This window comes from Clavelina lepadiformis, chromosome 7 (genome assembly GCF_947623445.1).
Source record: "Clavelina lepadiformis chromosome 7, kaClaLepa1.1, whole genome shotgun sequence".
In the NCBI taxonomy this organism is placed as follows: domain Eukaryota; kingdom Metazoa; phylum Chordata; class Ascidiacea; order Aplousobranchia; family Clavelinidae; genus Clavelina; species Clavelina lepadiformis.
The window spans coordinates 977,253-990,405 of NC_135246.1; the positions used below are offsets into that span (position 1 = coordinate 977,253).

At 35.4% G+C, this 13,153-nt stretch overlaps 2 protein-coding genes across 3 annotated transcripts; both read right to left on the reverse strand.

Annotated features, from left to right (window-relative positions):
- Window positions 1-2,723: 2,723 nt before the first annotated feature.
- Window positions 2,724-11,889, reverse strand: LOC143465028 (FSD1-like protein). 2 transcript variants are annotated; one of them, XM_076963145.1, is made up of 12 exons: window positions 10,452-11,889; window positions 9,939-10,166; window positions 9,010-9,111; window positions 8,421-8,443; window positions 7,112-7,233; window positions 6,580-6,819; window positions 5,927-6,118; window positions 5,030-5,149; window positions 4,140-4,300; window positions 3,882-3,975; window positions 3,607-3,737; window positions 2,724-3,036 (listed from the first exon to the last, which is right to left on the reverse strand). In XM_076963145.1, the coding sequence occupies exons 1-12, from the start codon at window positions 10,464-10,466 to the stop codon at window positions 2,941-2,943; spliced, it is 1,524 nt and encodes a 507-aa protein (XP_076819260.1). In that variant the 5' UTR covers window positions 10,467-11,889; the 3' UTR covers window positions 2,724-2,940. The 2 variants fall into 2 exon arrangements, with proteins under 2 accessions (XP_076819260.1, XP_076819261.1); XM_076963146.1 differs by lacking the exons at window positions 8,421-8,443; window positions 10,452-11,889 and having other exon boundaries at window positions 2,725-3,036; window positions 9,939-10,079.
- Window positions 11,890-12,042: 153 nt separating this feature from the next.
- On the reverse strand, window positions 12,043-12,546 carry LOC143465029 (large ribosomal subunit protein P1-like). The gene has a single exon (XM_076963148.1). The coding sequence runs from the start codon at window positions 12,466-12,468 to the stop codon at window positions 12,139-12,141; it is 330 nt and encodes a 109-aa protein (XP_076819263.1). The 5' UTR covers window positions 12,469-12,546; the 3' UTR covers window positions 12,043-12,138.
- Between the last annotated feature and the right edge of the window lie 607 nt (window positions 12,547-13,153).

Here is a 13,153-nt window from a genome sequence, read left to right on the forward strand (position 1 = left end):
GCATATATTGCTTAGGCCCGCAACTGCAAATTTTGGCAGATTTCGACAAGATATCTTGTGTGTAAACACACAAATTTCAGCTGATGGTGTGCATTGAAGTTTGAAATTCTTGTTTATATTGATCTTAGCTTCTACTTCAAACATGCTTGTTTGTCTACATTTAACTTGTTTGTTTGTTCTAAATTCGGCGTGCATATGTATTTCCTTGAGTGGACGCCACACAAAATGATTGAAAACAAAAAATAGTAGCCACCCTTGATTAGAAGTCGTAACGAATGATGCTAAGTGTTATGACACTCTATTGAAAGTCGCTCACACATATGAGCTTCTGCGATAGATATTCTCTTATTCTCGATCGACACACAATAAAACAAAACAAAGACTGTTATAAAAGAAGGATTAGCTAATTACAAGACTGCTATATTATAAGCAGCATATAGTAAAAGACTCCGATTGTCTATTGATCTGATTAACAAATAGAAGCTATCCTTGATTACAAGAGACGCGATAAAATGATTAAAAGTATAATATAGTAGCTGTGGCTACTATTCGAAAAAATGCGGAATTGATCATACTGGAAAGTATGGCAGCTACACAATCGAGATTCATCAATATGCACGCTTAACTTAATTTTATCTACATGCACCTGTATGAAAAATTTGCATGACAAGCTGGATATCTCCGACATGGCGAAGGAGAAAATACCATTACGTCACTGACTTGAATATCAGCTTCAGTCTTTCTGCTCTTGCATCATGAAATCATGTCATAAAATGTCAAAAGAATCAGAATATAAATATTTACATATAAAGGTTCCAAGTGCAGTTTAATTATTTTAGTTTTATCTTTTGTATTAGTTTTTTAGTTCTTCAGTTTCATCTTTTAATAAATAAACAAAGAGCTGAGGCTTCAGTAGGCTATAAACTTCAACACACCAAAAATTGTGTCTTTGCAGACACAATTTGGTTGAAAACTGCTGTATTTTCTACTCAGGCATATTGATAAATCTCGTGCAGGTTCCACACTTTTCACCATGGATTAGCCCTACTTTTGTTATTACTGACAGATTAAATAATCTAACCTGCATCATGCAACTGTAGAGTAGCCTATAGTTCTCCTGGAGCCTGTAGGCTAATAGCCTATAACTTGGCTTACCTGCAGACGGAATATAGGTACCGGTAACTTAGGCTTTTCCAAAAAGTAATCAAAGTTTGATGATAAATATATACAACTGACTGACAGAGATGATAAAGGTTTAGATTCTAAACTTTAGAAGGTGGGGCTCATAATTCAGCCGGGATAACCCTAGGCGTCATTTCTAGGCCCTTGCTATTAAGTTCCAAATGGGAAACGTCAGACGTATTCCTGCATAGCCCCCCAACTATCGAAAATTAAAATCAATTGTTCTTTCAGTTGAAAACTACACCCTTGCACTTGCCAAACCATTAGCCTAGCTTTACAATCATCACGAAACCACGTAGCCTGTTGAACTCGTTCAACTAAGTTTGCATGATTAGGGAAAATCAATTTCAGAACGATAAATCGTATAAACCCAAAAAGAAAAGCACCCATGTTTGATTGGGAATTTAATGGAAATTTTCGGAATATTTCTGCAAAATATTTCGCTTAATAGTATTTTATAATTAATCATACAATACTTAGATATCCAACATTTAAAATAACGTTAGGGTAAATTCGCAAAAACTAGAAATACGCAAACTAAACTTAAAAGAAGGCGATGTATTTCCTTGCTACGAAGAGAAACTGTAACCACAGCGCAACTAGCAAGGAGGAAGTTTACCAAGTTATAAAAAATCATGCAAATTTTGTGTGAAAAGGAGTAATGATTCGATCGCTTCGCATCTTACAATGGCTTTTCTACTTGCACATTTAATGCAGCCGTTTTAAAAGTTAGCGTTCGGGTTATTACGGCCTTCAGCTATCTTAAAGGGTCTTATTAAATTTCCTTACAGTAATATTTTGCAGTTAAACGACCTGTGTTCAACCGGTCTTTGCCATCGTCACAGACCACCTTACTGGGACTGCAGCTTGCTAGACAGAGGTCATGTTAGTTGTGCTTTTCTTTTACTATTCAACATTTCAGGCACAAAAAATGGTTTGGTTTTTATTTTAGACCGATGACCTGTTGATTGCGCGCTGCCCTGCTTAACACCACAACGAAAATAACAGTTTATCTTTTATATTGCGCAAATCGCAGTGTTATGTTTCAATTTTTACTCGAAAGAGAATGTTTTGGCGAAAATAAATCACAAAGCAAAACTTCGATGGCAGCTGACTTTTTTTAAAGTTATTATTATCATTACAGTGAGTTATCTAAAATTGCTAAGTGGCTCTGCCATCAGTTCTTACATGGGTCCCCGCACGTGCTGAGACCGGTCCTGTCCGCATTGGTATGTTAACCTCAATACTTCACCCAAGCTTGGGCGGCATGATGTTAATATAATGAAAAAAACACTGTCCGAGCCAAAACAATGACGACTTCACATTTAATGTTGGTTACTAAAACGCAGTTTATCCCACAATTTCGATCGTGAAGTTGGATTCTGCGAAACAGCAAAGATGAGCTTTCTGTCCCTCAACATGTAAGTTGATTTCCAGATTGCAAGAAAATTTAACACAAGTATGTTGTAGTCCACACAGAATTCGGAATTATAATCGACGCCGACCAAAGTTTCATGTATTTATGTATAACGCCAACATGAATAACAGAAGTGCGGTAGCCTACTGGCACATCATAAGCTGTTCAAAATAACACTGAAAAATCACCAAGCATACACGAAAGTTCAATGCATTACATAAAATGATAAGCACATAAGCAGCAACGTAACGACAAACAGCACAATCGCATTATTTTACAGAAGCACAACCAGTGGAAATGATTGCACTATTTCAGGTTGAGCAGCCGAAAGTGACATGACGTCACTGTTGATCGTCGGGGATTTTTGCAGATTCCGATGACGCAACAGACAAACTTTTGCTCTTTGGCGATGGAAGTATATCGACCCAAGTCGGAACCTTTTGAAAAAAGAAAATTTTAAACACGAAAATGTTGCTTTCAATGTTGCACGCATGTTAGCTCGAGCTCGTGTTAGAAGCAGTTGCCGAAGTTGTTAAGTCGTTGCTGCAAGTTGCACGGTACAATCTGGAAGCTTATTAATCATTAACAAATTGCAATAACAGCTGTTAGTTACATAGATATTTCAATGTTATTTGTTGCGAGCTTAAAGTAATTTTTAATTTTATTTTAGTTTTTTGCTAAATTTTTTTTTACTGAAACATTTTAGAAATAGGTTTAATTCAAACATAAAAATAATGGTAACTTGCAAAAATAATTAATCCCTTAACTCTTATTTATTCTTATTTTCTACGTCAACCGGCCGTGAATCTTAATAACTTTGAAGCCTGTTTTATTTTCAGAAAAACCTTGGCTCAAACACGAGGCTTGGAAGCTACAAAAAGTGACGTCGAATGGTCAGAGACAAGTCAAACAGCTAACTAAAATATTTTTATATATGCGCAATTATTGATGATGCGCCAAAAGAATTGAGTTTTACGACATAAATTAATATCATAAAAATGAGAAACCTGCAATCCGCTGCGCAGCGCCATTGAGCCACACCATATAGAGAAGCCGGGCACGAGAGGCAGTAGAGATTTTACTTGTTTGAACGTGTACAGGCATTCCTTGGTCTCGGCGTTGTAAAAGGCGAGTAGAGCTGAAAAAAACAGAATTTAGTGGGAAAACAGGATAAAATGGGTGAAAATACGGAGAATTATTGTTTGAAGCAACTGAGACTACTCTTGCAGCAATTTCGAATAAAAATTAAGGCAGTTGTTTGAAATCGGTCATAGACAGCTACCGCGTTGACTATTGTAGTAGATTCCAACCGCATTTGGAAGCGATGCTTGATCGAGATTTTTCATTTTGTTATTATGTTTTGCAACAAATGTGTTCTGTAAAGCACGTGACAAAATATTGAAATTTTAGTCAAATATTTCGATTTTGTGTTTAATTTTCGTTTTAAATTTTTACTTCAAATCACATTTTTGCTGCGACAAGGTTTTGTGTATTTTTCCTTAATTCAATAAAAAAAATAGACATTAATTTTGGCAATGACCTGTATCCACTTGGTGGCGCTGATACACCAGGAATTTGGCGTCCTTCCAAGTTGGTCGTACCGGCTCAACGAACCGGAAGTGACTCCCACGCTGTATGTCTTGCACTCGGGGTGGGGGGTGACTTCAAAGTATACTTCGCTGTCTGCGATCGCTGCGTCACCTGCGATGACAATTACAACACTGGTGAAACGATAAAAAAATTATCAGGATTAAATACGAGACTCACATGTGTAAGTTTGATTGAAAATACAAAAACAAATCGGCTAATAGCAATAACAGTAATAATTAATCGTTAGTTGAATGGTGTTAATGTCCAATTAACTAAATCCCTTAATGGCATATTTCTCTTGAAGAAAGTTTATTTAAAGCGCGCTGACATTAGGCCAATCACAAACCGCAAAGAACGATCGCGCAGCACACACAATACATTTATTGGTGGCCATAGAACAAAGCGCATTATTGCATCACAAAATGAAAAGTCGAAACTTTTAAATCGAACCACATTCAACAAATTCTTGTATGCAAGTTAACAGTGTTTTTTTTAAGGTGTTTTGGGGGACCGAAACGGTCCCCCAAATTTCACCAGCGGTTTCCCAAAATTTGGACTTTAAGCAAATATGGCTATTTTTTGGTATTTAAATGAAACACTTGCGGTCTCTTAAAACTACTTAGCGGTCACCCAAACCAAACCTTAAAAAAAAAACCTGTGCAAGTATATTAAAAATACGATCAAAACACCGGAATTGTTGCGAATGATGATGTAACAAAATATGCCCCATTCAACCAACGTACGACTAAACCCACACTTGTTGGTTGGGACGTCTTAGAACCGTTAACCATCAGATAAATAGTGCTCCATAACAGACAGTAATCACAGACAAATACATACCGAGAATGGTGTAGGATTCGCCAATGAACCTGTCCTTCGATTTCAATTTACTAGGCGATGCAGATTTGCTTGGTGAAGACCCTGGTCTACCACTGGCGCTTCGAATTCTAGCTTCAACAGCTGTCCAGAACAACAGCACAACATAGTGAATAAGCAAAACTTCTAACAGATAATGAACTTTGTCAAAGAAATATTTTTCAAAAAATAGCATCTAGTATCAGCACAGATCAGCAAATGGTGCTTAGAAAGGAAGACAAGACATAAAGGGCAACCTTACACCGGGTAGCAGTCGGTTCGGGAACACTGCTATATACAAGTATGAAATAAAGTAATGTATAGAGTTATAGATGTTACGGATACTAAATTCGACCTAGGAATGCCAACACTGACTCCAGACCCCGATCAGGAGTTGCACCTTTCCACAACTAACAATCCTCCAACGTTATTCACTACCCACCATAACCATGGTACGTACAGCACTGCACAGGTTAATTGAGCTATAGTAGAAGAACAAGCATTACCATTTACCATTCGGTTGCAATACTACTACTTATCAATCATTAGAATTCAATATTGCTTCGTCTGTTTTTGATAACTTTTTTGACTTGTCTAGGTATGGATTACACTTTTGTTTTTCACAGATTTTGGTAATTTTGACAAAAAAATAATTTGCAGGGAAATTTTGTAAAATTGCTTTGGGGGCTTTGTTTTGTTAAATTCAAAGGATTTTTAACATAATTTGCCGATAAAATGACAAATTTAGGCGCTGGATACTGTGAGAATCAAGAGCAATAAACTCTCCCGGCAAATTTGGGTTCGTTGAATAATAAAATGGATTACTCGTATGTTGATTTACAAGAGTCGTAAACTTTCAGGTTTCGTAGGAACTCGACTTACGTTTGGTTGCAGTTGGGTCCCACTCTACCATACAAGGTTCGACCACCTTCAGGTTGCCATGAGATGCACTTGCGTCAAATTTGAAAGAAAATGCGTTCGTTGAAAGAGTGACGACATCGCTGAACTGGCCACCTACTGCCTTATTCCACGCTTGCACTTTTATTTGCATGAACGACTTGCAGAATATTATACCTGGAAAAAAATGTGCTTTTAGTCTTTTTAATTTATTGATGATATTAAAATGATCTGTTGTAACTGCATAAAGATCATTTATGTATTATCGGTATCACAGTAAACAATGCAAACAAAACAACATTCCAAATGTTTACATTCTATTAAATATATATTTTCAATGTCAACTTATTCGTCACGATATTTGTGAAAATAAGTGATAAACTACATGATTAGCAAATTTATTTTCAATTCTAAAATTAGTGTGTTTTTGCCAGAAAACAGTCATTTAATTAAAAATGTCTCTAAAACCTTTCAAAAAAAAACTTATTAAAAATAGCAACAAAAATAGAATTTGACAGTGAAACAAGCATATGTTGATTTATTGAGGAAGAGAACAAGATGAGAAGAGAAAACCACTGCAGTTTCACAACCACCACAAGTTTCACAACCACTGCAGTTTCACAACCACCACAAGAAACCTGGCAATGTGTAGGCGGCTTCTTTAACATTCTCGACGGTCTTCCACGGTACGTCAGGATTTCCCTGGTCACTGCTCACTTGTCGATGTTGGAGGACGTAAAAATCAACTACAGGACGAGGACAAATATCTTCCGCCAGGATTGAATCCTCCTCCGAACTCTGAGGCATCTCCCACTTCAATTTAAGCTCGTTGTCGATGCAAACGCATTCTTCTTCATTCAGTAACGGAGTTCCGGGCACTAAAATTTTTGACATTTCGTTTTAGACTAAGAGGATTATCAGAAGATAGGCACAAAAAGTACTTGTCAAAAGATCAATCTTTAAATGCATTTATAGTTTATTTGGCATCCAAACAACTTTGAACAATTAAAACATTTGCCTACTACTTCACTGGAAAAACATTTTTTAGTTTCTCTATTTTGTAAATCTCACCACAAACAAGAAAAGAATTAAATATAATACATACACGTATAATATACAATATAATATACACATTACTATAGAAATCACATAAAATCAAAATTACATTACCAGGTAGAAAGGATAACTTTTCAAGTATTTTTTCTTCTCGTGTAAAATCAGCCACCAAGTGGCAAGTAGAGTCCGATAAAAACGGCGTTCCGGACAATCGAAATATTGATGACATAGTAATTCTAGAAAAATTCATAGAAACAACTTCATGAAGTGCATGCAGGCTGGAAAGTGCATTTGTTTTGACGCAAGGAAAATATATCTTATGTCGCAATAAACATGGATTGATCATAATAGGCTGAAAAATATTAGCAATTGTTATACACACACTTATCATAATGTATTATATAATAATCTAAAACTAACACCAAGCATCAACAACATTAAACATGCTTAAAAAATTGCGAAGTACTCAGATTTAAAAAAAATTACAACGGCCAAAGTATAATATTGCACAAAATTACACTAAACCAATTATATATATATAGAATACTTGGCCACGTTTTACATTTTTTCCCAGTTAATTACATGAACAACATTGCAAAACAAATCTTATTAACTTGTAATATTTTATGCCAACATAGAGGCTTGTATGTAAAAACCTATGGCGTCATAATCTCTTAATATACATATGTATTATCCTAATGTTCTATCTATCCTAATGCGGGCTTGATCTAAATCTTACTAAAGCAGGCTAATCCCCATTAGCATGTTACTGATAATAAGTTCTAGGTCAATTCAACCCATGACAACCCAACCAACGTCTTTGAATCGTCCGTAGCTTGAATTGACCAACCTCCCTGATGATCAACTAAACGACAAGGTAAATCATCAAAAATCAACGAAAAGTTGTGCGCACGCTCAACACTTCTTTGCTTTACTTGTGAATAAATTAAATTAAGTTAAGCATAATGGCATTATAACCAAACCGAGCAGACTAAGTGTTTAATTTACCCACAGCCTACAAATTAAACAGCCATCATTGAAAAAATTGAATTTTTTCTATTTATCATCTTCCTGTTATAACCCAACCAGCACTGTGACAGAATAATTGAACATTGCAGAATCTTATTTACACACTTCCACATTATTATTGGTTTATTTTGACATCTATCATGTCTTTTTGGGTAACATACACCTTATGTATATCATATAGGTTCAAAAATGTATGCCATATTTTTTCTTTTGATAGTAAGCATTAGGATTGCTATGGATTGGTCTTGCTCTATTACAGTTCCATTATGCAGAAATTGCAAGCATTTAATCAGGCGGCAAAAAATTGCAAAATAACTTGCTAAAACATTTAGTTTATAATAACAATCGACTATGCACATTGCACAACTACAAAATACACCAGCTACAAAAATACCTTTCTTTCAGGGAAAGAGCAACCTAGAATGCCAGTAATAATATGCATTACATATACGAAATATTATAAAATATATTTCTCCTAAAAAAACTTTACACACAAAGAAGTTAATCAAACCAATATTGTTATTTATATACAAACTGACACTTTCAGCTGTTCTAAAAGCGACTGGTGCTTCAAGTTAATCAGTTTAAAAAAAAATTAGTTAGCAAAGAGTAAGTTGCACACCTATGGTTATTGCAGTAAGTTTGAAAGCCGCATGAACAGTGAACTCTCTACCAATCAAGAACAGGTTGATACAAGCCCAAAAAAGTTTGCCAAATAATAACCTATTGCATGACTCAGGCAAACATGAGATGCTAGCATTGGTGGACCAGAATATAATGTTTATCCGTGTCATACTTCAAAATGAGCGCGCAATGTATATGAAATACAATGTCTGTGTGCAATACCAGTCTGAATGACAAATAAATGTTAAATTCGACCATCATCCAGCCAAAAAAAACAGTACATCGGAAATATATGTTGAACGCATTAATCTCAGTCTTTGGTAAAACAAATCTTTTGTATATGTATGTACATATCCTACCTGATTGAACTGCGAGAGGTTATCAATGTCCAAAGCTTTTTTTGCCATTTCCAATAATTGATCAGCATCGGAACGGGCATCCATATAATTTCTCAACTGATTCTGTTACCAAACAGCATGCATTTATGTATGGATAATTATGATTCTGTTTTCAGAAATGCGTAATGCACGCAACAGTTGTTACCATCTTGCTAAAAAATTTACGTTCTAATAAACTGAACGTTTAATTTACGTTTCTAATTTCTAATTTAAAATTACGTTCTAATTTACGTTCTTCACCAAACAGCATACATATATGTATGGATAATTATGATTCTGTTTTCAGAAATGCGTAATGCACGCAACAGTCGTTACCATCTTGCTAAAAAAATTATGTTCTAATAAACTGAGCTAAAAAAGAGTAAACTGTACAAAAAGCAGATGTAGTTCTAATACAGTACAATCATATATGAAAACTTTAGGGATAGAATCAGAATCAGATAGAGATGGATGCAAAGGATTTTGAAGCAACCAAAAATTACTTGTTGTGTTTTTATTGGGATTTTAGACTGATTGACAAAACATACTTACAATGCGGTAGATATGAATAAGCATAAAAGAATGAAATTGCCGCATTCAAATTGTGTCGGGGGATAAAATGTGATGGCATCATTCAGCCATGTAAGGATCATAGGATATTATCTTTGCAAACCTAGACAGCTCTCATTTTCATTTTACAAATTTTTTATGATGATTTGAATTAGAATTTACAACAAAATGATAAAAATAGCTCAATATGATAAAAGTATTACTGAGAAATCCCAGTGTTCAGACAGAAACAAAATTGAGGAATCCATATCATTTTAAAACTATTAAAAACACTATTAAGTCGCTTGCAATTTGGAAGAATTGGTCAGTGTTTCCATAATTATAACTGTTGAAAAACTTACCTTAAGTATTTCCTCTTTGCTGTGAAAATCATCATAAACTTGTCGCTTCATTTTCTCCCTCTTAGCTTCCAGACACTCGGTGAGCCTATCAAATTCATGACACAAATCGGTTGTGTTCGACTCATAGGATTCTTTTAACACGTCCAGCTCAGAAGATAATTCCACCTCTGTGGTTGATACTTGATTGTATTTGTGCCGAAGGGAGTCAACAATTCGAATCAGAGCATCCTAAAAAACAAACCAAAAACGTTACAAGAGAAATTGAGATGTTAAGAATTGATATTTAAGTCTATTGTCAAATTCACTAAGTAACCTTGATTATTTGATTATGAAAAATATTAAGATGCGATTTAACTCGACTTCTTTTAAATTTATCCATTTTACGTGCCAACAACAAACAAGTATGAAAAATGTTCCAACCACAAAGCTCTGGTTCACTTTTTAAGTAATATTAGAAGATTGCGATGAAAATCTACAAAGTTAGCAGCCTGTCTACAGCGATGTGTAACTTACTTTTTGTTTCTCCATTTTCAACTCAAGTATCAGTTCGATTCGTTCACGTAGGTTTTATCAGCAAATCTACAGAGCACTCCTACGTTAAGTCAACTACTATTAAAATCAATGGCTGACTAAATGCTTGCTTGCTTTAAAATTCTACAAGAAACAAAACACAAAATGCAAACGGTTAAATTGATTTCATTATGTATTAGAATTGAGATGAGTTGAAGCATTCTTAAAACGTGGTCTAGCGCCAGTCCATAGTGAAAGTACAACAATTGGGCCTTAAAAGGTTTCTCGGTACTCGATGTATTTAGTATATATACAACCGCAACAATTGCATGAACAGAAAAGCAGTCTGTTATGTCATAATAACACGATTAAGGGTTCACTTTATTAATTAACATTCACAGTTTTTATCTTGCATTATTGACAAATCAATGAAAATCACTTGCAAAATTGCACTTAAACAAAATCGTAAGCATTCCGAAAACGTATTGTTTCATTATTCTTGTGGGATAAAAGGTTTGACAAAAAACTACTTCCACAGAATTATCTACATAATAGTTGTCAAAATCAATAGCAACCACACAAGGAACAATTTCAAAGCTAACGAAAAAAGTTTGCAAAACACGGAATGAATTTTTTTATAGACAAAAACAAGTTGAAGTGGTAATTGCATGCGATGAGCATGAACAGGTGCTAATGCAAACATAGATAAAAATTACACAAATGGCTGGATTGATATTATACAAAATTTAGAAGGTAATTTGCTTGATCTGCAGAGGATCGTCAGTTTTGTTTTGTAGATATCGAACATGTTGACACCTGCTTTCATTGATGAAATGGTGATTTATAGGAACCGAATTCTTCTTAAACGTCATCGCTGCTAATACATGATGTGGAGTCGTTCATGCACATACATGTCGCTTTAAGACACATCAACATGTGTACAAATCTTTTAACGTTATCATCTTAACAGAAATGTAACCCAGGCGAATTTGTTTTAGTAAACGCAAACTTAAAAGATCTGAGGATCTAGTTGATGCTACCACGTACGAAAGTGTTCTTTCTTCAACTGTTTAACATTAATTCTGTATTTCCTAATATGGCTTCCGACGCAGTTGAACACAAATTAGAAAAAATTAAATATTTCGGCCAAGAGCTTTTCCTCTCCTGTAAGCATTGAGTCAAATTATGCATAAGTTATGGTTTTCTTCGAAACAATTACTAGTGTTGCAAAAACGTTCAGTTTTTGACACTTTGTAGTCTGTGTTCTTACACATTCCACCTAAAACCAATAAATTTTTTCATTGAGCAAATTGTGTTCATTTTCCATTCAGTTACATAATAAAATCTGTGCTAAACGGATCAACTTAAGTTGCAACTGAGCGAACTAATAAAAATTTTTAGTTACTCTGATGACTGAATTCGAAGCGAGTCTAAGTTGGGTCCAAGATTTTTGCAAAAGCGCTTGACTTGATCCTAATTGTATTTTATCGATACATACCTCCATAAAATTACATACCTACGTTGCCCGTAAAATGGCAAAATCCCTATCTGTGCCTAACACCTATAGTGAGACCTGTTTTAAAAAAGACAGCACTTTTAGGTCTGGTTTTACTTTATTAACACCAGTTTAAAACAAGTTAGGGCGTTGCAAGTTCCGAAGTTATCGGTATCAGCTAGGCATTAGGCCTATTCAGTCGAACAGACCGAAACCCATGTCATCGTCGGATTCATCTTCCGATTCCTCTTTAGCTTCTTGTTTCGCTTCTTCTTTTGCCTCTTCTGCAGCTGCACCACCGCTATCAGCGCTTGCAGCAGAAGCACCACTGCCAACTCCTACGTTGCACAACAAGCTCTGAATATCTACTCCGCTCAAAGCTTTTGCGAATAAGCCTGGCCAGTAAGAATCGACGTCAACGTTAGCGGCCTTAAGAAGCGTTGAAATTTTCTCGGAAGTTATTTCCACTTGATCATCATGCAAGATAAGCGCAGCATATACGCATGCTAGTTCTGAAGAACCCATTTTGTTCCAATAAAAGAGCTAGAAACAAGCACGGAACGGACCCAACCTCTTCTGGTAAAACGTGGAAAAGAAAGGCTCAAAGAACATGGTTTTCTCTGTTCACTGGAAATATAGCGCCCACTAGGGTCACTAATGTTTTATGCAACCGCTATAATTAAGTAAGTTAGGTTTAAAAATAATTCTAATCTTCGACTAGATCCTGAAAGTTTACAACGCTGAATCCTGAAAGTTTATTGAAGTTTGGTAACTTGGAAAAAACGTTCGACTTATTTCTGCCATGCTACACATTGCACATGTTTCTCCATATGGCCCGGAAAATCATGTTACACCGTCATGTAATAGGGGAATTCCATAAACTTGGCGTCCTTTCTAGCTTGTGAAACATGTAAAATGAAGAAGTGCATCAATCAAAACTTAATAAACGGTTACAGCGTAATAATCATGAGTGCTTATTGCCGCAAGGCGAGCGGACACAAAAATTTGTAGACCACAACCACCTGCACCATATTAAGCAGTGTAATAAAACCGTAACTTTATACTACTTGGAAAGAAAAACGACAGAAATCACCAGTGAACATGGCTTCTATATGTCATGTCATTTTCCAGAGCCTATTTTATCAAGACTGAATAAATCTTTGCCAATTCGAAACTCGATGGTGATTCAAGGGGTCCCCAGGTCCACTAA

What these genes read in the sequence shown, in the direction of transcription:
- LOC143465028 (XM_076963145.1), bottom strand. An exon ending in GCTCTTTCCCTGAAAGAAAG is followed by an intron (nt 7,234 to 8,420) that starts GTATTTTTGTAG and finishes GAATTTTTCTAG; the next exon opens with AATTACTATGTCATCAATAT. An exon ending in GCGCCACCAAGTGGATACAG is followed by an intron (nt 3,976 to 4,139) that starts GTCATTGCCAAA and finishes CGTGCTTTACAG; the next exon opens with AACACATTTGTTGCAAAACA.
- LOC143465029 (XM_076963148.1), bottom strand. Translation starts at nt 12,468, where the DNA reads ATGGGTTCTTCAGAACTAGCATGCGTATATGCTGCGCTTATCTTGCAT.